Source organism: Chenopodium album, chromosome 20, assembly GCF_948465745.1.
Source record: "Chenopodium album chromosome 20, dcCheAlbu1.1, whole genome shotgun sequence".
Classification (NCBI taxonomy): domain Eukaryota; kingdom Viridiplantae; phylum Streptophyta; class Magnoliopsida; order Caryophyllales; family Amaranthaceae; genus Chenopodium; species Chenopodium album.
In genome coordinates this window covers 32,184,700-32,210,258 of record NC_137853.1, presented here as the reverse complement: position 1 = coordinate 32,210,258, position 25,559 = coordinate 32,184,700, and the positions used below count along the sequence as shown (strand labels likewise).

Below are 25,559 nucleotides of genomic sequence, written 5' to 3'. Positions count from 1 at the left end.
CTCCTCAAAATCAATACCATATTTTTAATTATATCCTTTTGCAACCAAACGAGCCTTAAACCTTTCCACTGTCCCATCCTTTTTTAATTTAATTTTGAAAACCCACTTGCTGCCAATAGGTTTCTTTCCAGGAGGTAAATCCACCAAAATCCAAGTATTATTTGCCTTGAGAGCATCCAACTCTTTCTGCATTGCAACCTGCCAGTTAGGATCACCAGCAGCCTCCTTATAAGTAGTAGGTTCTTTGAGAGTAATGGCTTCAGCAATCAAGCATTTGTGTGCAGTTGAGAAATTGCTGTAAGCAACCAGATTACACCAATGTGCTGTAAACTGATCAGAAACAGCATTACCACATACATAAATGTCAAGATGGGAAGGCTTTTTCTTAGGTCTAGTTGACTGCCTGATTATAGCATCAGGAATAACAACAGAAGCATCAGAAACCTCTGAAGAAATAGTACTAGGTATAGAACTAGAAAGAGTATGAGTTTCTGAATTTGTATGAGCAGAATCTTGAAAAATATCTGGAACATCAAAGTCAAAAATCTGAGGAAATGGTGTTTGTACTGGTAGAAAGAAAGGTGAAGGTGTAGTGTTTGGGATCTCAGAAAAATGAAAAGGGAAATGCCTTTCATGGAACACAACATCTCTTGAAACTGTGATCTTTCTAGTACCCTAATGCAGAACCTTATACCCTTTCTGAGAAGGTGAATATCCCACAAAAACACAAGAATCTGCCCTAGGTTCCAATTTTGCTCTTCCTTGCTTAGTTGTAGAAACATAACAGAAGCAACCAAAAACCCTTAGATGATCAATTCCAGGTTTCTGACCATATAACTTTTCATGTGGTGTTATATCACCAAGAACTTGAGATGACATTCTATTAATCAAATATGCAGCACACTGAATGCACTCACCCCAATATGAAATAGGGAGCTTAGACTGAAAATACAAAGCCCTGCCAACCTCAAGCAAATGTTTATGCTTCCTCTCAACAATTCCATTCTGTTGAGGTGTATCAGGACAGCTGGTCTGATGAAGAATACCCTTAGAATTATACAGCTGTGAAATTTGCCCTTCACAAAGTTCCTTAGCATTGTCTATCCTTATCACCTTGACAGTTGCTCCAAATTGAGTTTTCACATGATTAACAAAGTTAAACAAGATATCCACATAATCTGTCTTATTTTTCATCAAATGAATCCAAACAACTCTAGTAAAATCATCAACCATTGTTAAAAACATGCTGCATTTATTATGAGTCATAGAATTATAAGGTCCCCATACATCCACATGTATCAACTCAAAAGGACTAGAAGTCTTTATAGAACTATGAGGAAAAGACTTTCTATGTTGCCTAGTAGCAGGACAAATACTACAAATGACTTCATTAGACAGTCTTTTACAATCAACTTTATTTTGAATGACATTCAACTGACCAAAAGGAAGATGTCCTAATCGAAGATGTAAAAGTTTAGCTTGTTCTAAACTAGATAAATCTGTAATAGCAGACATGCCAGAACCCTGCCTCCAGTTAACAACTTTTCTTCAGCAAAATAGAGTCCATTTCCCAGCTTACCAAGAACTAGAGGAGGAGTCATGGAAAGCAGATCCTGAACAATGCATTTATCAGTAGTGAATTGAACAGTGCATTTATCATCTTGACACAACTTATGCACAGAAATCAAGTTGAAGTGAAAACTGGGAACAAATAACACATTCCTAAGTGTTATGTTATTACTTAACTTCACAATTCCAATGTGTGTCACTTGGACTTTAGACCCATCAGGTATAGTAATATAGTTATTTGGATCATCAATTACCTCATAAGAATCAAACAACTCAAGCTTATGACTCAGCTCAGTTGTATGCTTTACAACAAGAAATATCTAGTGTTGCTCAAGAAGAAAGGTCTATTTCAGAATACTATAACCATCTAAAAAGGTTATGGGATGAGCTAGATAATTTGTGTCCTTTACCTGTGTGTGGATGTAGTAACTGTACCTGCACTTTGACTCAGAAATACTTCAAGATTCAGCAGGATCAGAGGTTGATGATATTCTTGATGAAGTTGACCAACAACTATGCTAATGTTAGGTCTAATATTTTGATGATGCCTAGTCTTCCAAACTTGGCACAAGCTTATAGGATGGTATTGCAGGAAGAGAGACACAAGGGGTTAAGTAACTTGTCTCAGAAGGTTGTTGAACCTGTAGCATTTGCAGCAGATAGGAGAAGATTTGATAACAGATATCAGAACAATCAGTTCAACAGAGGAAATAATTCTTATGGTAGAGGATTTCAGCAGAATTCTAATGCTTCTATGTATAGAGTTTCTGGAAACAAAAGGGTTGTGAGTTATTTTTGTGATCATTGTTAGATGAGTGGTCACACCATTGATAGGTGTTTTAAGCTACATGGTTTTCCACCAAAGTTTGGTCAGCAGTATAATCAGGGAAACAAAAGATATGCAAATTTTGTTGATAATGCTGAGAATGATGAGATGGTTACTAGTTCTTCAGCACAGGAAACTTTAAAGGATTTCAATGCTAATTTGACCATGAGTGAATATCAACAGTTCAAGCAGTTTCTAAGCAAGCAGAAAGCTGATTAGCATGATGTTAATGTTGATGGAGATGCATCTTTTGCAGGTTATTACTGTTTTCACTCTACATTTGCTGTTAAATTTCAAAACAATGTGAAATGGGCCTGGGCAACCCGAACAAGGAGGAGGAGAGTTTGGCCCACAAACAAGGCTTTGGAGCTTCCATACTAAAACCAATTGGCAATAGTAGGAGGTACTCCTCTACCTTATAAAGTGAAACCATCTCTCCTCTTTCTCCAATGTGGGACACTCATAAGTGGGCTACAATGGGATTCAACACTCCCCCTCACTTATGAGTGTCCTTAGAACTTCAGAGCTAACTAGATAAAGGCCACATCAATAATCCTCTTAGGGGCTGGACATCCTGTCGAGGTAAATCCTTATCCAGTAGCGATTAAATACCCAATTTAGAAGAGACCCGCAACCCGGGCTCTGATACCATGTTACAAAACGAAGGAAAGAAATTTGAGACAGGATTTTATAAACCATCATAGCTCTATCCGAAGAATCTCTGAGCTCAGGATCTAGAACTAAGCTTTATTAATGGCGGAAAATTTGGGGAAAATATTACAGAGAGAATAACTAGAGTATAATATCTAGAAGAATGTAAAATGAATGAATGAACTAAAAGCTAGAGAATCAGAAGCTTATATATGCTCTGATTTTATTACAGGCTAAAATAAAAGGCTAAAGCTACTATTTCAACTACTTGGCTGAGCTGGCACAAGTTAGTTGTAACAGAATTTATTTCTTGTGAGTGCGCTGTACTGTAGCTATTATTGAGAGTATTTCACACACGTTGAGTTGAAGAAGAAGAAGATAAGGAAGTGTAATAGAATGATGACATATGTTTTTTTTGGTTTGCTTTTTTAAATACTAAGTATAGATATAGATATAGAAATAGATATAGATATAGATTCTAATTGTCATATACAATATAATGTAACTAAACAAAAATTACAGTAGAAATTTATTCTAATTAAATGTCCATCATACGGGGATAATCCAGTAATACATCATCACTAAAAAATTAAAAATATTAATAACAGTAGCAAAAGTTTAAATAAGTTTATAGATCTTGTCATTATAGATAAATAAATCAGGCGAATAGAATACACTATAAATAATCGTCTATTTTACTTGATTGTAAAGAATTTTAACATAGAAAATGCTACGCAACTCCCAACCAAAAAATAAAATCCGCAAAACCGCATTGTGATTTACGTTCTTCTCAGACACTGAAGATCCAATCCCCTTTTCTTCTTAAGCACTTTCATTCTCCTTAGAAAGACGACCTTGTCAAATTCATTGACTCTTTAACCCCTTTACTTTGAGTAATTCTTTTACCATCTTATCACTTTTGTGTTTCTTCGTCCCATTTTGATCCATCTCACATTTGTCATTTTGGGGTTTCATCACTTCAATGTAATTCTTTCATGGGGTTGAAGTTAACTTCACAATGGGTTGATGTTTGATGCATAACAAGCAAATGGGTTCAACTTTTTCTAGGTAATTTGCTTGAATTCTTTCTGGGTTTTCTGAATTTTGATGGTTTTTTTTTCTGGGTTTTCTGAATTTTGATGATTTTTTAATTCTGGATTTCTGTATTGATATTTCTTTCTGAGTGTTGATAATGCTTGTAATGTGTGACTAGGATTTTTTTGATTAATTGGGTGTTAATTAAATTGCTTGATTGTGATTGATTTAACTGTTGGATGGACTTGTATTAATTGTTAAATTTGATTATTGGTTGTTACTTGCTGAGTTGCTGATACAATTTCTTGAAATGGAAACCTGTAACTTTTTTTCTTAAAAATGATTTTTAAGCTTTTTTGGGGAAAGGTATCAATTTACATTCCCAAAATAAGAAATGCCGTTAGATACTTTGTATATCTTGTGATTATGATTTGCTTGTGTTTCTCTTTTGTTGTTCCTCATCTAATTAACTCGTCGGTCGAAATGGCAAGTAACATTTTGAGTTGATTGTCTGGTGTAATGTGAGTTGATTGTGACATCATTGCGAGTACATCTTTGAACTGATAATTGTTTTTAGTGTTCTGTTAGATACTTCTATAAATTTAGTGTTCTTATGCTTGATCAAATGTTATGTAGGTGTTTGTTTTTGTTGTGGTGTAATGTGAGTTGATTGTGACATCATTACAGGTGAATCTATTCAAGAGCATTGATCATTGTATTTTGGTTTCAGGGTGTAGAATCCATAGGCTTTTTTTGGATGTTGGGGTCACTCTGGTTGTTATTGTCAAGAGGGATCTGGATATGTTGAATGTAAGTCTGAGTTATTATTATTGTTAATAATAATAAGTCTGTGTAGTAGTTGCAAGTTTGGTTTGGAAGGTAACAAGACTCAGCAAGTATTTTTTGTTTTTTCATAGTTGTGTGAATTATGCAAGAAAGTAAGTTTCCAAAGCGGTACTTGATTGTACTTTTGACATTCATATGTACGTCTGTCTGCTACATTGAACGAGTGGGCTTCTCAATTGCTTATACAATTGCTGCTGATGCTGCTGGTGTTAATCAATCAAGCAAAGGCACTATACTTTCCACTTTCTACTATGGTTATGCATTATCACAAGTGCCGGGAGGGTGGGCAGCTCAGAAAATTGGTGGCAGACGTGTGCTGCTGCTTTCATTTGTGTTATGGTCGCTGACCTGTGCTCTAGTCCCGCTGGATCCCAACCGGGTCTTCATGTTGGTTGTTGCACGCCTTCTTGTTGGCGTAGCTCAAGGATTTATCTTTCCTTCGATTCACACGGTTTTGGCACAGTGGGTTCCTCCTCATGAAAGATCTAGATCTGTTTCTCTTACTACATCTGGAATGTACCTAGGTGCTGCTGCAGGAATGCTTCTGCTTCCAAGCCTGGTGAAGTTTAAGGGTCCTCAATCTGTCTTTGTAGCTGAAGCAGCACTAGGAGCCATGTGGTCTGTGTTGTGGTTTAAATATGCATCTGACCCTCCTCGATCTGAGCATCCCAAAGCTGCTGCTGCTGGTTTTGGGGAAAATTTATTACCTGTTAAAGGTAATCATAAGTTTAAAGTGGAGAATGGAGGTAGCTCAGCCAAAAATTTAAACATACCTTGGAAGAGAATTTTTGTCAGCTTACCAGTCTGGGCTATTGTGGTCAACAACTTTACTTTCCATTATGCCTTGTATGTACTTATGAATTGGCTACCAACATATTTTGAGCAAGGCCTACAGCTTAGTCTCCAAGATATGGGTTCTTCTAAAATGATGCCGTACCTCAACATGTTTTTATTCTCAAATATTGGCGGGGTGGTGGCTGATCATCTTATCACCAGGAAGCTTATGTCTATAACTAAGACTAGGAAGTTCTTGAATACCCTAGGATTTATCGTGGCTTCTCTGGCACTGATGGCACTGCCCATGTTTAGAACTGCTGGCGGGGCTGTGTTCTGTTCTTCTGTGGCACTCGGCTTCTTGGCTCTTGGAAGAGCTGGGTTTGCCGTGAATCACATGGATATAGCTCCAAGATATGCTGGAATTGTTATGGGAGTTTCTAACACAGCAGGTACACTAGCTGGTATTGTTGGTGTTGAGCTTACAGGCCAGCTTCTTGAAGCAGCTAAAGGTGCTGATTATGATATCTCTAGCCCAGAAAGCTGGAGATTGGTATTTGTTATTCCTGGTTTTCTATGTATCTTTAGTTCAGTTGTGTTTGTGATTTTTTCAACTGGGGAAAGGATTTTTGACTGAGTTAGGCTTTCTACAGTTGATGAATAGGTGTCCATTCATACCCTATTTCACGAAATTTTTGCAAATTTATTGGGTATAGAGCCTTGATATCTTTCGTGATTGCATTGTTATGCTAACAATTTTGAATTTATGGATTTATGTCAAGCAACCTTTTGATCTGTAGCTCCTCTAGAATGTATCCAAAGTGCTATATGTGTGCTTTGGTGGAAAATTACTTTTTAGTTGGACTTCACTGCTTGATTGATGCAATGGTTTCTTGACGCAAGAGATTTCGAAGATTGGCAATCCATCCTACAAAGCTTACTAATGTTGATTTGCGAGTAGTCTTCACACAATGTTTGATTTGTGTTGTGTTGTCTGCGTACACAAGTGGCCAGTCTCATTATGTTACTTGCTCGTGTTAGTCGTGTAAAAGCTTGATAAGGCCAGAGGTTTTATACATTTATTGGGTTTATCTTGTTACAATGAACTTAAGAAATTGGGTTTTGGTGTTGTGCAGAACATTATCCCCAAAATTCTAACAGAAAATTGTCTCGTAGTCATAGACATATTCTTCATGTAATGCAATAAGGTCTGCTTTTACTTTTATCATTTAGCTGGTATATTATATCTGTTGTGCCATCTCTAATAAAGAGACTCGCAATTGTAATTGTTCAGCTTAATAAGAAATATGTGGGAGGAATCTAGCATAGCATATTTTTAAAATTTCTGTTATTGTTATAAACAATTCATCTTTGTAATATTTTTGTGTACCAATGAGACATCTACTTATATTCTGACTGTCTGAAACACTGTATCAGTGTCTTCTTAAACTACTATTTAGTTTACTAAAGTGGTTAAATTTTAAAAATCACACTTCAATGCCCTGCCTACAAATGCTATTTCATGTCTAAAATTATGGTGTTTATTCTTTATTGTTTTGTCTGAGCATGTTAGAACAAGTTCTTGTCTAGAAGTCAGACATCTTCACAGATTTTCCAGAGACAGGGGAAGGGTTTATTGATGACGTCATGACGATATAATTTCATCATTTTATTCTTGAGACTTATAGCTTTACAGGCATGCCTGATGTGTTGCATATAATCTTTATTTACACCCTTGATAACTGGGAGAGCACGTACCCTGCTATAGTTGAACTATTTTGGTAGCAGAGTGTCTTCCATAACGCAACTGATGGAGCTTCAGCCTGATCTATCTATGGTACTCATATATTATGTCTCAACACTGAAGCACAGAGTAAAGAATCAGCTCAGAACAGCATCAGGTAAAAATTGTCTTTATATAGAGAATTTTCCATGTTCGCTATTTCATCCATTTGGTTTAGGAACTTGACAAACTAGGAAAGATAGTAACTCAAAACTTCATACTTCAGGGATTATAGTAAAAAATATACTGAAAACGGTAGCTAAATTTGGAAGTATGTCAGATATATCCAATTCTCTAATTAGTTAAGATTTTAACTATGGCATATACTATGTTAAAAATCGATGTCGCCCGGAGGCTTCTATAGCTGAAGGTTATTTGGCTGAAGAGTGCTTGATATTCTGCTCTAGGTATTTAAATGCAAGTGTAAAGAAGCGATCTAAGTGGTTTAACAAAAGTCAAGAGAAAAGTAATGAAATTGATGAAGAATCACCTTTGTTCCCTAAGGCAGGTTATCCTCTTGGGAGGAAAAAGAAAGGGAAGAAGAAAGGGAAGTCATACACTCTTGATTCAAACACAATGACTCTAGCACATCGTTATGTGTTGTTTAATTGTGAAGATGATCAAGTTGAGAATTACATCAAGTGAGTAATTTTTCGATTATCTTTTTCTGTTGTGTTTGAATTTCTTTTGTTTTATTATCTTACTTATATGGTTGTTTGATACTATGTAGGGAACATGAAGAATTTGTAAAGAAGAAGTCTAGAGATAGACGAAAAAGAAGGTGGAAAGAGGCACAAGAGCATAGCAATGAATTTATGGTTTGGTTTAGAGGAAAGGTTGAGGTGGATAATGTCCCAGATCATATCAAGTGGCTATCCAAAGGTCCTTCAGGTGTTGCACGAAGCTTGGGGATGAAAAGTGTAAAACGCAAAATAGTGGAGTCTCTTTGACAGCTTTGACTCCAAGCTTCGCGAGTAGCAAGGATCACAGTCTCGTTCTTGGTGATGTCACATACTATGGGATTATAAGGTCTATAATAGAGATAGATTATTGGAGTGCTTTCAGTGTTGTGTTATTCAAGTGTGATTGGTTCCATATGGAAGTAGACGATTATGGACTCACTCGTGTTAACTTCAAGAAAATGTGCTCTAAAGATGATCCTTTTGTCTTGGCATCACAAGTGCATCAAGTGTTCTATACTCAAGACTGTCTTGAAGAAGATTGGTACTATGTGAACCGAAATTTGCCAAGAGACTTTTTTTTATGTCGAGGGGCAATCTGAACAAACATTTATGAATGAAGTTCGTGAACCCGCGGAGGATGTAATTTCTGCTACAGGTCATGTTGAACATCATAATTGGTGCAGAGAAGCTGCTTATGACAGAGTTGAGGTTCCTGTGAACAATGAAATTATGGATGATAATCGAGAAGAAAGTTCCGATATAGATGACACAGATTGGGATTGGATGGAACCATCAAAGTGACATGTCTGGAGAATTTAATTAGAATTATTATTATCATAGATTTAAACCTTTTTTGTGGATTTCACAAACTATCATTGTAGTGTTTTATTTTTCTATCTTAACTTCTTGTGTTATTTTTTTGTTTTTAAGTCGGTGGTTAAATTAAGTGTTGTGCAACAGAGCACCTCTATGTTGCTAGTTGATTTGATTCGAGGTTTGATATTATAGTGGCAGCTGAATATTCAAAGGGTCATTCTTATTTTCACCGGGACCCAAATTACATTTAGCCAACTGTTGAAATATTCTTTCTACTCAGAATATGTAAATTAATCTAGACTTTGTTTTATGTGCAGTCAGGTGTGCTGAGGTGCTCATTCTTTGCTGAGGTACTCAAACTTCCAGTCAGGTGCTCTTTCTTTGTTCCCGTCTCTCTCATTTTTTCTCTTTTGGCTTATATTGAAATCAGTGTGGAAAAGAAATTGGAGCCTTAGATTATTAGGGTGGTTGGCTTGTATGTCCTTCTTTTGAATCCTATTTAATTTACACCTTTTACAGAATAAACTTTCTTGCTGACAGCTTGCATTGAACGATAATTGTTTGTGAATGTGTGTTATCTAGCACTGTGAGCAGTAGCCGAAAAAGGTTATATGTGTGTTGCAACGAACGTTGTGGTTCAAATATGTTAAAGTGATTGGTAGTGGTTGTGTCCTGCTGCTGCTACTTTTGTTTTTTTCCCCTGTGTCCTGCTGCTGCTGCTTTTGTTTTTTTTCCCCTGCTGTCCTGCTGCTGCTACTTTTGTTTTTCTGGCTGTGGGTTGATTGCATGTGTGCAAGTAGTTAGAATTTGCATCAATGATGATAAATGCCTTGGTTTAGCACTGTCAATTTGTCATGACTCTTGAGGTTTAGACTTAGAGTGTGATTACAATTCTTGCAATGATGGACCTTGGTGTCTTAAATGAACTTTGTTGCAGCTAACTTGCAAAATCATACTTGGGAATTTTGGGACTGTTGTGTACTCGATTTGCCTCAACAATAATGTAAACAATTTACTCTAATTTAAGAAGGAAAAGCTTGAAGATTGATTACTAATTAATTCGAATTACAAACTAAGGGTGGATAGAATAGCTTGAGGCTATTAATCTCTCAAGTAGCTTGAGGCTACCAGTCTCTGAATGAATTCTCTCAATTTCTGGATGATCCCTCCAATGGTTACTACTACTAACTTATACTAAAGATTGCTAATGGTCAACAAGACCTTGAAGGCTAATACATGTGATACTTAACTAAAATGGAAAAACCATTCTTAGACATATAAGAACTAACTTGCTTGCTTTCCTTCTCTTCCTTTTAATTAACTTTGTCATGTTGCAAAGTAACGCTGCTTCCCTATGCTGCTGGTTGCTTTCCCTTATTGCGCCTCGAATAAACCATCGTAGGTTGACTTGGGTCGTTGACTCGGTCCATAACAGGGACCTTTGAGTATTGTGAGATTCACCTTTAATTTTCTGTTTGCAAGTGAATTGATGCTGTCTCTGCCAGATACTGAGTTTATAGTCTGAAACTGTAGGCTTGTAAATCCATGAGTAATACTCTTTCTTAGGCCTCATAGTAATGTACTAATGTGTATATCAATCATACTATAAAACTAAAGAAAATTACATGAATTTTTGTCTTTCTTGGCTGCTAAATTTATGCCAGAAATGGCACCTTGGTTTTTATACTGTAAAACTTTATGCCTCCTTTTCTTACGTCATTCCTGTATTTCTTTTGTATCCTAGTTGGGTTTTAATCTTGGTTTTTATACGAATTGATGCAGTAATCTAACTTATATAATAATTATTCCCTATGTGTCAAAAAAAAAAAAAAAAATTCCCTAGAAGCAACCTGTTCCCTCACTACTCTCACTTTTGACAAAGTCAAAACTGAAATCAGACCTGAATTTCAAAACTGAAATCGGACCTGAATTTCAGAACTGAATTCTGACCTGAAATTCAGAACTGAATTCAGTTCTGATCTGAATTTCAGAACTTAATTCAGACCTGAATTCAGATCAGAATTTCAGATCTGAAGTTCAGAACTGAAAATCAGATATGAAGTCAGAGCTTAAATTCAGAATGCTTGTGACTTTGTGTGCGTGTGTAAAATTCAGAGCTAATGCCGAGTTCTTGAGGGATGTCATAGTGGCTTAGTGTCATAAAAGGCTGAATCCATATCTGTATTGTTATTGTCAATATTGAAATGAATAGAGAAACTGTAAAAACTAATCTGGAACGGCAGAGTTTTGAATGCTATTTGTATCAAACTGAATGCCAGCAATACATACATATTTCCTTGACTCATCACTGCAAGTACACTCTTCCATTCCCTCGTTTTCATGTTTCCAGGACTAATCACTGCAGGACTAATCTGATGTTTTTGGAATGAGTTTTTCTGTAGGAAGCGATGGCAGATTATGAGAAAGCTAGACAAGCAAGGATAGAACAAAATAAAAGCAGAATGAAGGATTTGGGGGTTATGTCCATGGCTTATCAGCTGAAACAATCTGTGAAGGGATCGAAACAAACGAAAAAAAGACGACAGGTGGGCATTATACCCGGATAGTACTATAAGGCCGGAACAGCACCAAGACCAGTGTCTGCATTTCGAATATGGCCAACATAGGGTAAGTGTAGGAGCATGCGGTGGATGGACTAATGAGCCATGGATTATTAATGAATCCGATGGGACGATTTTACATGTGGCTACTGGTTTGGTGTTGGATGTCAAAGTGACTCAAGTACATCCTCCTCTCTATTCAGTTTATCTCAATTGTTTTGACGAAAGCTCTGTCTCCCAAATTTGGTCCATGATTTCAGCTTCAGATCCCCCTGCTACTGCTTAGTGCCTACATCAATGAATAAGCAGATCAAACTTGTATAGTTTGATACCTTCTACCAGTGTATGTTTATATCAATAAATAAGCAGAACTAGATCAAAAGTTTAATTAATGTTATCATCTGCTATATCTCTGTATGATGTGTTTGGATTTTTACTTGTTGTAATAATAAAAAGTGGCGTTGTCTTTTTCTCCAAAAAAAAAAAAAAAAAAAAAAAAAAAAAGTGGTGTTGTCTAATAATGTCTACAAAGTGTTGTTGTAACGTATAAAAAAAATAAATAAATAAAATAAAAAAAATAAAAAAAGAAAACATGACCAGCTTGGAGGATGAGTGCTTGGCTCGGGCCTCAAGGACAAACCTACAACACGAACACAAAAATGCGTTGGAATTATCGCAACATATAAAATAAACTGAAGGAAGAGTCTACAGTACATAACAAATACCGCATTATTTTTAGGAAATATCTTACTTATATTTTTAATTAAAAAAAAAAGGTAAGATGTGAGTCGAGTATACAGAAATTATGATGAACATAGTTTATTGAAAAATAAAACATGTCAAATGACCCATTTATTATAGTCTTAGTAAAAGAGCTCAAATTTAGACCACTCACAACTATGTAAGGAAAAACATGTTCACGTATAGTCTTCTTAAAAATAACTTTGTATAAATTTTACAATACGAAAATAAAGATATGAATGGTTAAAAAAAAATGCATTGATTAGTGAGAAAAGACAAATGGGTACAACAAAAAAAAAAAAAAATGCAGAGGAATTAATTTTTTTTAAACTACTTTTAATCTTTAATTTATAAGTCAAGGCAAAAATCTCTATATAATATACTTCGTAGTAACCAATTCAAAGAAACAAATAGGGATCAAGTGATGTATATTAAACAAAGCACTCCTTAAACGACTCATTCAAAGCCCGTTTGTTAATTGATAAACAAATAAGACTGAACAAAAATTCAAGTTAATTATTTAATAAATGAGCTCATCTAGAGTAACTTGGTGTTCGATTTGCTTAGGCTCACGAACATCAATTCATCCGTGATTGTTTAATTATAAGCTCATTAGTTTGTTTTTTTATTAGCTCATTTAAAATTGTTCAAACTCAAATTTAAGAGAAGTCTAAATTTACAAATAATTTCCGTTGCTATTTAGCAACAATTTAGAAATTACAATTTAGAAATTTGTTGCCAAACTTTGTTGCTAAAATACTCTCATATTTGTTGTGAATTACAACTTTGATGGATCTAATACATTGAAAAGGATTCAAAATTGATATGTAATTTATATATAAGTAGCCCTACGAGTAATCTAAATAGGTTGTATGATGCAAAATAAATCAAACAATTATATGATATTTCTTTTTGAAGGTAGTCTAGAGGGAAAAAATGGATCTAATAAATTGCAAAGGATTCAAAACTGATAATTATTTTTACATATAATGTAGTCCTACGAGTAGTTTAAATAGGTTGTATGACGTAAAATCAATCAAACAAGTATTTGATATTTCTTTTTGAAGGTGGTCTAGAGGGAAATTTTTTTAAAAATATGAGAAGGGAAATAAAAATATATGGTGAGCTCAAAGATTTGATCCTTTTTACTAATTAAAATGATAATGCATTCACGATTCACCTTCTTAGCTAGAGTCAAACTATGCTAAGGATATGCAAAAAAATATATAATATATTTAACATTTATATATAGTGCGGTACATACTTTAGTGGTACATAGCGGTCATATTTCCATATAATCATTATAAGCTATATAATCATTAAGTTAGTATAAGTAGTTATAAACGATCAGTATAAAATTTCCATTAAATTAAAATAGGAACCTTTAGAACCACATATATTTTCAATTTTAAAAAATGTTGCATGAAAATATGAAATATCAATGAATCAATGATGAATCGATAACCAACGTCATAACATGGTCCAATATTTCAATGCATGTACCTTGTACAAGAATTAAATAGCGACACTGTAGAAAGCAATTACAATTTGATCTTATCCAATCTCTACCACATCCACCACCTTTTTTTTTTTGGTTTTATTTTTTTTATTTTTATAATAAATGTTTTACCTAGTTACAAAACTTTCAATTGGTCACTGTTTTTGGATTTTGTATTTTTTTTTTTCTATTTAAACGTGTTTCTCATTGATAATCAGTACCTTGTGTTAAGCCCCGTATATAAGTTGGAAATTAAAGTTGTTCGACTGTTCATCTAATTATGAGATTTTATGGGGGAAAAAAAAAACAATAGCACAAAATAATAAAATATACATTTTTTCTTTTTTTTTTTTGAAGCCACAAAATATACATGCCTAAAAAGTTCGTCGTAGTGCAATTTGCCAATTTATCATTGTTTATGATTTGTACAAAATCGAATATCAAATACGAAGTAATTAGTAGATGATAGGGATTATGAATGATTATATTAAACTAAGGGTAAAATTGGAATATAATTTTTATTGAAAATTATCTTATTTTGCATTTAGGTAAAATGCTGCCTGCATTTAGTATTACTCCCCTATTTATATACTACCTCCGTTAACCATTATCTGCAACTTTTACCAAAAATGGACGCTAAAGATTATGTGCAACATTTCCAAACCTTTCCATATTTGGTAAAAAAATTTAATAAAATTACAAAAATACCCTTACTTAAAACTTTATAACATCAATTATATTCTTAAAAACATGATTAATTAATAACCAATCTTACCTAATTAATCTAACTGCTCACATCAAAGTTAATTCATCTCTCCCAATAATTCATTGAAATCAACCAAACTAATCCAAAATCATCCAATTTCTCCTCATTCATACTCTAATATTTTACCTTCTTCATCTTCCCCATTACCTTTCTCCTTCCCCCTTCAAATTCAATCCATATCTAGTACAATGAAGAAGAAGACGACGTAGGCTGTTGTCAGTGGGTTGGATGGGTATTCGGTGGGTGTGGCGGTTTCTTAGGTGGTTTTGGGTTCGAATTGGGGTGGTTCGTGATTCTGGGTTTGAGGTGGGGGTTTAGTTTCTGGTGGGTTGGTCATTTTCGGTGGGTGGATTTCAGTGGGTGGTCGTTTTCGGTGGGTGGTTTTCGTAGGTGGTCGTTTTCGGTGGGTGGGTGGGTTTCATAGGTTCTGGGTACTGGTGGGTGGGTGGGTGGGTTTCGTAGGTGGGTGGGTGGGTCGTAGGATCTGGGTTCTGGTGGGTGGGTGGGTTTCGTAGGTGGGTGGGTGGGTCGTAGGTTCTGGGTTCTGGTGGGTGGGTTTTGGTGGTTCCGTCGGTGGGTTTTGGTGGTTCCGTCGGTGGGTTTTGGAGGGTGGTCGCCGATCTAGGTTTTGGTGTGTGTTCGTGGAGGTGGTATTCCGTCGGTGGTTTCGGTGGCTGGGACGCTGGATGGCTCTTTCATTTTTATTTTTTATTTTTTTATTTTTTAGATTTGGATTGATTAATTATTAATGACATATCCTTACTTTTTGTTAAGTACCATTAAGAAGTTTTGCATTGGAGTCCGTTCCTCTCCCCAAAGTTGCAGATAATGGTTAACGGAGGTAGTATAAGCTTATACAGAGTACACTTATTATTTTTGTGGTAAAGAAAGTTATTGAAGAAAATTGTTTTATCCTCATATTTACATATGGACGTGGTGAGAGTGAAGGATAGCTTAAGTGGTTAGAGCTTCCCTATCGATTTTAGGAGATCTTGGGATTGATTCTCACTCCACCCTTGTGGTCCTTTAAACACCAAATTTTAACATAGAACCTTTATTAAAACTTGTGTAACCTTTAATATTATTGTAAACATGAAGTATGATGTTATGTTAAGCATAGTGACTCTAATTGACCTTTATTATTCAAATTTGACCAATTTATAAGAAAATTCTTTTAAAAAAGTTTGACCTCTCTTATAACCTTTACAATACCAAAATGACTTTTATTTAACATAATAACCTTAATTTAAATATAGTTACTTTATTTTCTATTGATAAAACAATCATAATATAGTGTCTATAATGTTAGTGGTGCACAATAAATTAATGTGAACCATGTCCATTTAAAAGTTTGTAGTGATAAAATATTTCCTCTGATTCATTCCCTTAATAATGCAATACATGGGTGAAGATACAAAATTTATAATGAGGAGAGGTATAGAAGAAATAAAGATAGAGACTCTTATGATGAGGAGATAGATATAGAAAAATTTTGTGTACATATTATGGTAATTGAATATTTGCACGAGAAGAGAGTACCACACGCATAAAAATTTTCTTTGGCACGCTTTTTAATACACAAATATAGATCGAAGTATAGACTTTCATGGTTTTTGTGCATATAGATCAAATGAGGGATAGTTATGTTTTAAATGTTTTAATACGTATCTTAGAGACTGTAAAAAAATCAAACACATAGCTTCGTACGGGCAAGCAAATAATGACAAGAGGATTACATCCTAGTATCCTACCAATGCTTGCAAATAGCTCAACAACTAGTGTTTTTTTTTTTTTTTTTTTTGGACAAATAGTTTTTAGATAGAGCTATCCCACCTCTTACAAAATACAAAAACAAGTATTGACAAAGTATGAGAAATTTGGGCATTAAAAAAAAATGTATCAGATATTTGCTAATTGCATAATCTCCCACGCGAGGCAGCGAGGCTACTAATACGTATGTACTCTCACCGGGCAGGTCTATAAAAGGCCATCCTCCTTTGAACTTAAATTTCACAAACAAATTCCTTCTAATTACCAAAAAAAAAAAAAAAAAAGGTCCATTATTTAAAAATCGTTGCAGCGCACTAAAGGTCGCACACACAAATATGTACGTAAACTTCTTCTTCTCAACACTTTTTTTTAGTTTATACATATATTTTTTTTTATTATTATTGGGTGCAGTTCTTTGATTTCAACAAATCTATCCCATACTTATGTGACATTTTATTTATTTATTTATTTTTTATTTATTAAAACTAATTAAGTTGATATTACTTGAACGTTGATTATATCTGAACTTATTAGACCTTCAGAAATTCTTATATGTGGCTGGCCACACCACCGTGTGGGCAGTTATCATGAGGTCGGGGGTTACTTGTTAGTGTAATAGGGGTTACTTGGTAAGTGTTACAAGGGTTATTTTGTTGTTGTTGTATCGGTTAACCGGTTAGTGTTAAAGGAGTTACTCGACCAATATTACAGGGGTAACTCAGTTAGTGTTATAAGGGTTATTTTGTAATTTTATAAGCGGTCACACGGTGTGGTCAGCCGCACACAAAACGAGTAGTTCGTTAGACCTTATTAAAATTAATTTTAGTTGTAATTTGAATTTAAATAACCCTTATCTGAACCTATATTTCCTAAACTGAACTAATATGAATTTAACTGAACTTAAAAAACCTCAAATAAGTGAAATTAAGATGAATTGAATAAACCCTTATTTAAAGATCAATTTTTAAAAAAATAAGTTTAATTCCTTTTTTTTTAATTTATTAATAATTGAAACTAAGTTTCAAAATTAATTTGAAAAAAAATAGAAAGTTTGAATTATTAATTTTCAAAAATTTAAAATGAATTCTTAAAATAAGAAAAATGAATTTTAATTAATTTTAGCATTTAAAAATAATTCAAAAATCATCAAATCACAACCATCTAATTTTAAAAATTATGACAGTCATTTTCAAATGACAAATGTAGAATTTTCATAAGATAAAACAATATATTGGTCATGAAAGAGAGAAATATCATGAATAACTATTGGTCATGAATGAGTGAGCAACGATTTAGCAAAAGGAAAATTTAGAACGGAAGAGGTAGGTGATAAATAACCAACTTGGCGAAAAGATTAATCGGTAATTGAAGTTTGTACACAGATTTTTCTGAAAGTTCGACTTTCTTTTGCAATTGCACGGTTTCCAATGTACATCGATCTTTAACCATTGCATGAATAAACTCCAGTTATGTATAAGTAAAAATTATAAAAAGTTGATATTTAAATTATTTATAATAAGGGCAATCTAATAAGATCATATATGCTATTTTATTTCTATTGTATAGCTCATAAAATATGGTCAAAGTTATTTTACTTTGACCACATAAAAAGTAAGTTAGTCGAACTTTCAGAAATAGATAGAGGTAGTATATAGAAGCTATAGAAAAATTAGTGTAGTCGATCGTCAAACAGAGATCTATATTGCAATTTCTTTGCTCGTTTTGATCTGAATTATGAATATTTGTTACAGTTGCTAAGCATGAAGCTGTTGTGGGTTATAGCCGTATGGTTCGCCTTACTGGTTCAACCACAAAACTGCACGGGCTTCACCAATGTGCTCTCCACTGAAAAGAGTTCTAACCCAGAAAAGGTGTTCATCGCTGGATTAAATGGCCTGTGTGCTACTGTGAATAACAGCGATAATCATAACTGGAACACTGTAGTTTTAAGTGAATGCAAAGACGGGCAAGAAAACCAACTTTGGACCATGAGAGAGGATCAAACAATTCGATCGGGAGAAAAGTGCTTAATAGCTTATCGGCATGCTCCAGGAGGCCTAGTAATGGTTTATGATTGTATTGCTGCAATACCTTATACTACAAAATGGGCATATGTGAGCACTCTCGGAAGGTTTATTAATCCCGAAACCGATCTCTCCTTAACCGCAATACAAGATATGAATGGCGGGTATTTTCTTGTAGTTGATCGCTTTCGCTATGTACCTAGCCAAGTTTGGCGTGCTACCAAAGATACGAAACCACTAGTGCATATGATTCTTGGTGGCTCACTTGTTGTAACACGAGATGGGTTTCAAAGGGTAAAGATGGATGAGATTCGTCATATAAGCAATAAAGACGCAAGGTGGGCAATTTACCCGGATGGTACTATCAGGCCGGAACAAGACCAAAGGCGGTGTCTCCGGTTTGAATATGGCGAATATAGGATCAGTGTGGCAACATGCGGTGGATGGACTAATGAGCCCTGGATTATTAGTCGACCCGATAGAACGATTTTAAACTTGGCCACTGGTTTGGTGATGGATGTGAAATGGACTAGAGAACCTCCTATTCGCTCAATTCCTTTTCTCAATTGTAGAGATGGAAGACCCTCCCAAAGCTTCACATTATCGTTTCCATTGCCACCACTCCATGCTTCAGCTTAAAAATGTATTTCAATAAATAAGCGGAACCAGATCAAACTTTTATAGTTTGGTTAGATGTCATCTGCATGCCATATCTACTGTATCATGTGTTTAATTTGTGTACTATATGAATTATTATGTGTTTGTGTACTTGTTGCAATAATAAAAAGTGGTGTTGTCTATTATTTATGTCTAAAAAAAAAAATCTACTGTATTATTTTACTTGTTGTAGGGAATATTTCAAGCATCATAGCCCCAAGCTTGAACCCCACTGTGATCATACACTTAAGTATAGTAGCGTCCAAAGGGAAAGAAAAGAGAGCAAAAGAGTCGCTAACAAGTTTTAGGAACTTGTAAACCGTTCACAGGGTGAAGGTTACACCCTTTAACGATCCATGAGATCGTCAACTCCAAAAAGTCTTGAACCAATTAGGGTTCGGGGATAAGGGTACGAATCCAATCTACAAAAGAAAGGACCCGCCCTATAAAATAGGCCTCTACTTTATTCTACTCGTATTCATGTGCGTTTTTTGACTAATATGCAAACATTATATTAACCCTAAACCTGTTTAATCTATATTGGTTGAATATTAATGCACAAATAAAGCTATTATTGGCGATCACTTGAATTAAAATTATATTAGCCTAAACAAAATTATTAATTATCTAATTAAGCGTGATTTCAAGTACAAATTCCCTTTAACAAGCATAAGAGGCGTGATCAAGCAATAACAATAAATAAATATCAAGCAACATAATAACAATTATAATAATCATAATAATAACAACAATCATAATAATAATCATAATCATGTTAATAATAAAGCTTAATAATAATAGCATGGTCATAGGCATGATACTAACAAGATTAATATCAAATCCTAGCATGTCACTAAGCAATAAAGATCAAAGCTTTACCCTAACATGATACTAACATGCTAACATAATATTAGAAATAATAAGAGGCACCCTAAACATGTAACTAGAAAGCAATAAATAACATCCTAACATGATGCTAGTAATATTAAAACAATATAAGCATGCTTTCTACATTAAAATAAATAGGGAGTAAGCTAATTTACTTAATTTGAAGTCTCGTACCTCTTTCTAATAACAAAATACACACGTTAGTAAAGTTCAATGAAAATAATAAAATTAAAGAATTAAATTAAATAAATGAAAGAAAAGAGTTAAAAAGTTTAGACTGGATTTGGGACCAAACCCTCAGAAAAGTATAAACCTTTCACGTCCAGGGCGAAGGTAAATTCGAACTTGGCTAGGTCTTTCTAGATTTTGTGAGTGCGGTATTGTGTTTGTAAAAAGCTAGTTTAGAAATCAAGAGGGAAAGAATAAGCTATATTCCTCAAGAGAGAATAGAGAGAATTAATGATTGTTGATGATTGAGCTTCAGGACCCTATTTATAAGAAAAATAGTCCGAAAACGTATATAATTTGAAAAGGAATAAAACTCCACGCTGTTGCCGCAAATTCATCTTGTCGCCAGATGACAAGACTGTCGTCAGGCGACAAGCTTTTCGTTTTGCGACAAAGACAGTTTTTTACGGATTTTGTTTTTATCATATCTTTTGATCCAGAAGTTCAAATAAGGCATATAATATGTCGTTGGAAAGTTCTTAAAGACTACTTTCCAATGCAATTAGAATCAGATTAAAATCTATTGTAAATAAAAAGACATGGCCGAAATAGTGAAAGGGTGTCAGTTTTGGATAGAGTTTCGTATTCCTTTCATATCTTTTTCGTTATAGCTCGGATTTAATATTATAATATATCATTGGAAAGATAATTTAGAGATCTATCCAACCATATAAATTTTGGATAAATAATATGAGTCACGAAAATAATATCTAATTGTCTTTGAACATCTTTAAATCCTAATAGAATTAGGACTTAAAAAGGAAAGTTTTATAAAAAGGAAAGTTTTTATTTAAATCAAATCCTTGATCTTATCTTTTCAAATAAGATAATTAAGATCTTTTAGAATCTTATTTTCCCTCCATGTTTTTTTAAGTGATACATATTGATCGGCACATCGTTTTAGGCAATTTAATTGACTTAAGTAAAATAAGAGGTAAGTGGGGTAGTGGAGTATTAAAAAATTGTTAAAGAAAGATAGTGGGGTTAATAGTTTATTGAAAAGTAATGAATGTGATAGGAAAGATATAATAAAAAAGTAGTAGTGGGTTTGGGTGGGGACCATGAGAGGAAAGAGATATAATATTTTAATGTATTGTTTTGCCAAAAAAGAAAATGTATCACTTAAAAAAACACGGCCGGAAATGGAAAATGTATCACTTAAAAAAATACGGAGGGAGTAGAAGATTCTAACCAATCCTAATTAGTTTAGAAATAGGATTAAACCTTTGGACCCTCCTCTAGATCATTGGGTCGTAGGTAAAATCCGATTTGGGCCCAGTTTAGTATTTTGGCCATAACTTCCTCATTATTCATCGGAATTGGGCTTATAATGTATCGTTGGAAAGGTCTTTTCGAGCCCCATCCAACTACACCATTATTGGACCCTTGTCACGGACCAAACTAAACTGGATTGGACGTTTTCATAAAAAAGAGTTGTTTTCAAAAACGGAAAGAAAGAATTTTAATAAAAACTAACCGCAACACTTGAGTTTTCACACTTTCACTTCATTCGATTATGGTTCGACACGAAAAGTATTCATCACTGGGTTTGGTTTTGGGGAGACACAAATGAGTGTCTACTGAAGCCCCCCACTTTGACTGAGTTTGGAGAAATTTAGGTTTCGAAAATAAAAGTCAAAGTATCGATAGGGACGGAGAATGATTTAGAACGTTCTTGTAACGCCGATACCTGCAAACTAGCGTTAGTTAAACAGATAAAAGAGTTAAGAAACACATATCTTGCACCGTCGAGCACACGTCTCTGAAGTAATCGTTTTCTGTTGCTGCATTTTTGTTTTGACGACATTCCACAAGCTAGAAAATGCCATCCAGCTTTGAAGACTGCTACGCTTGTAATTGCCTCCAATTTCCGCTGTGATAATCTTCCGCAAGCCAGGGAACACTACGAAGAATTATTTGCTCATTTATCTGATGAACAAAGAATGGTTTGTTCATTTTGTATGTATTAGGGACAAGGAATTTTTGCGCATTTGACAAAATGAACAAAGAATTGCTGCTCATTTGACAAATGAGCAAAGAATTGTTTACACGTTTGATAAATGAACAGAGAATTGTTTGCTCATGTAGTGATAAATGGGAAAAGAATTATTTGCTCGTTTGGTATATGAACAAAAAATTGTTTGCTTATTTGACAAAATGAACAAAGAATTGTTTGCTCATTTGATAAATAAAACAAGATTTTTTTGCTCGTTTGATAAATGAGCAAAGAGGTATTCAGCATACAATTTCAATCACTTGTAACTACCTGAATAACTACATAACCTTGATACATTCTATATATGACATAAGAGAATCATACCACAAACTCTATCTATGCTAATAATAAAGAAATTTGACATTTATATATTTTACAAAACTTCTAATGCTAGTATTAACCTAAAAAACACGGATCAAAATTTAGGTTTGCACTATTACTAACCATTAGCACACCAGGCCACCTAACATCCCTCGCTCAAACACGCAACAACAACCAACGACACACATCAACACAAAACTGCTGCCTGACGATAAATAGTCACACCAATAACATAGAGCTCAAGGCAACTGCCCCACATAGCAGCTCCCCACGCAACACCCCGATTGCTTCCACCTAAAACTAGCCCCACAAAGCAGCTCCCCAAGCAACCAAAACAAAATTAACCTCAACGCATTGCAAACCATACACCCCCAAACGTTAAAAATAAATCAACACACAAAATTCACAAATAAATCAAACAAAAACTAGCAAAAAATTGTTTGCTCATTTTGATAAATGAGTAAAGAATTATTTGCTCATTTTGTATATGGACAACGAATTTTTGCTAATTTAACAAAATGAACAAGGAATTGTTGCTCATATGAAAAATGAGCAAAACATTGTTTGTGCGTTTGATAAATGAACAAAACTATTAGCTCGTTTGATAAATGAACAAAGAATTATTTGCTCATTAGTCAATACTTATAACAAAGAATTTAATTTTGCTATAAGTATTGACTAATAATCTAATTATAATTTATGCAATAATGAAAAAATAATTTTTTTATTATTATTAAATAAAATTATATAGACTCAACAGCTAGTTTACCGAACACTATTATTAAAATATTTAAACATTCACAGCTAACAGCTAGTTGACAGCTAACAGCTAGGTATACAGCTGACAGCTACTACTACAGCTAACAGCTACCCACAAAATTAAGGACATGATATTCAAAAATTACTTACCAAATTATGTATAAGTGAACAAGAGGAGAGAGAAAGTATTTATCCTTGAACCTTCAAGCCATTGATGTTCCACCTTCAACTTAGGAGAGAGAGAAGAGGTTATGTTTGATGTTGGGTTTGGTTTTGTATTTTAATCTTAGATGTTGAATTTCATACAATCTAATGGTTGGTATTGTTTCTCACATAGGTGATGGTTCTCACATACGAATCTTATATATATATATATATATATATATATATATATATATATATATATATATATATATATATATATATATATATATAGGAAGACTCATGTAAGAACCCAATCTTATATAAGAACCAATCTCAGCCCTTTATAAGTTTTGATTTAACCATCTAAAATGATTCTTTAGTAATGGCATTTTTGTAATTCTTTATAAATTTTTTTTCCCTTTCTAACAAAATAAAACTCAAGGCTTTTTTCTCTCTCCTCAACATGTTCTCTCCCCTTGGCATCTTCTCTCTCCTCAAAACACAAAAGTAGCCAAACTTCATCATCTTCACCAACGAATTCATAATCTAGTAAGTTTATCAAAAAAAATTTGAAAAATTCTGATTTCATTTTAATCCTTGATTTTTTTTTTTCTAGATTTCTATTCAGATTTTCATGCGATTTTTAATTGCGATTTTTTGTTGCGTTTTTCTGTTTTTTTTTTTCGATTTTTCTTATTTTTGTTCGTACTTTCATCAATTTTAGCGTTAACATCTTTAGATTTCTTCGTTTTTATTTTCAATTTGTTCATTTTAATTTTCGATTTTATTTTTTTGATTTTTTTCCAGATTTTTTTTTTAAAATTTGTGAATTTGCTTGAGATTTTTCTGTGGATGTATGTGTGATACTATGATGAGAAGAGAATTTATTTGGAACAAAGCAATGGTGGATTTAATTCTTATGTTCTAAAGTTTCTTTATATGTTATAAAATTTTCAATCTATGTTCTAAAGTTATCTTACTATGTTCTAAAGTTTACCTTATATGTTGAAGGTTTACTCTATATGTCCTTGTCTGCCATCAGTTCAACAAATAACAATAATTCCCCTCAGTTTTCATGTTTAGACAGAAAATTATATTCCTATGCATCTCACTGATGTTATGTCTGATGTAGAATAGTTCTAATTGTTGAATTATAGTCTGATTGTTCTAATAGGAAGATATTTCAATACATGCTTTAATTTTGTGTTCATTCATTATGAGTTTTATTTATTTTTGACTTGTTTGTTGTTTTTGATCGAATTTTCGATTATATTTTGCTAAACATTCTACATTATATAGTGTCATTGAGTCTATAATGTTGTATGTTTTCGTTGAATTTTATTTTTTAGCCAATTTCCACTTGATGAATCAAGTATTATAAATCTATAGTTTTAAGTTTGTTGCCTAACTTTATAGTTAGATTGTTTCAATTTAACTTGCTGGGTTTGTTTGATAAAGAGAAAAAAATTATTTAGAACATATTAGTGGATTTAGAAGAGGCAATTAGAACATAAGGAGAAATACTTCCCATTAGTGGAGATGGTGGCGAAGGATTACATGATACTAACAGGTATAAAGTCTTTTAGAGCTCTTTTCTGCTGGATAATGGCTCGATTACAGGAGGAGGAGCTGCTAGTTTTTGCTGCTACTGCGTGGGCCTCTTAGGCCCTGTTCTTTTGAGCTTCTGGGCAGAGTAGAGCAGAGCAGGGGTCAGTAGAGCAGAGCAGATTAAATTTCAGCAAAGCAGAGCAGAGCAGAGTCGAGCGGAGCCGAGCGGAGCAGAGCAGAGCAGAGAAGATTTCAACATCATTATTAATATTTTATTAATGTTATTGTTGTTGTTGTTGTTGTTGTTGTTGTTGTTAAAAGACAACGGTTTACTTATATTTATTTCACAAAAATTTTAAAATATAATGATTTAATGAGTAATAATGATTTTACTTATAAATTTATCCTAATCGTATATTTTGAACCCTAAAATAATAATAATATACAAAGTACTACTTGAAAACAACCTCTTTTTTTTTAATTTTTAAATTGTATGGAAAGATTTGAAAATTAATTCAACTCTATGAACTAACAATCAATACCCACATAAAATGTTTCTACATATATCAAATGTTTATAAAAGAAATTGTTATTAATTGTCATTATTATTATTATTATTATTATTTATTTGGAAGAATTGTTATAACCATTAGAAATTATTAATTAATAATATTA

At 33.6% G+C, this 25,559-nt stretch overlaps 2 protein-coding genes and 1 long non-coding RNA gene across 4 annotated transcripts; all 3 read left to right on the top strand.

Moving 5' to 3' along the window:
- Positions 1-3,775: 3,775 nt before the first annotated feature.
- LOC145598232 (putative anion transporter 5) lies at positions 3,776-7,185 on the top strand. Of its 2 annotated transcripts, XM_081654565.1 has the most exons (3): positions 3,776-4,114; positions 4,812-4,891; positions 4,999-7,185. In XM_081654565.1, the coding sequence occupies exon 3, from the start codon at positions 5,010-5,012 to the stop codon at positions 6,336-6,338; it is 1,329 nt and encodes a 442-aa protein (XP_081510691.1). In that variant the 5' UTR covers positions 3,776-4,114; positions 4,812-4,891; positions 4,999-5,009; the 3' UTR covers positions 6,339-7,185. The 2 variants fall into 2 exon arrangements, with proteins under 2 accessions (XP_081510691.1, XP_081510692.1); XM_081654566.1 differs by having other exon boundaries at positions 4,812-7,185.
- A 103-nt stretch (positions 7,186-7,288) lies between these two features.
- On the top strand, positions 7,289-12,252 carry LOC145598353 (uncharacterized). Its single transcript, XR_014103539.1, has 3 exons — positions 7,289-8,125; positions 8,215-9,353; positions 11,386-12,252. It is a non-coding gene; the product is annotated as an uncharacterized LOC145598353 (long non-coding RNA).
- A 4,249-nt stretch (positions 12,253-16,501) lies between these two features.
- On the top strand, positions 16,502-19,111 carry LOC145598331 (agglutinin-1-like). The gene is made up of 2 exons (XM_081654674.1): positions 16,502-16,656; positions 18,071-19,111. The coding sequence occupies exon 2, from the start codon at positions 18,080-18,082 to the stop codon at positions 18,980-18,982; it is 903 nt and encodes a 300-aa protein (XP_081510800.1). The 5' UTR covers positions 16,502-16,656; positions 18,071-18,079; the 3' UTR covers positions 18,983-19,111.
- Positions 19,112-25,559: the final 6,448 nt, after the last annotated feature.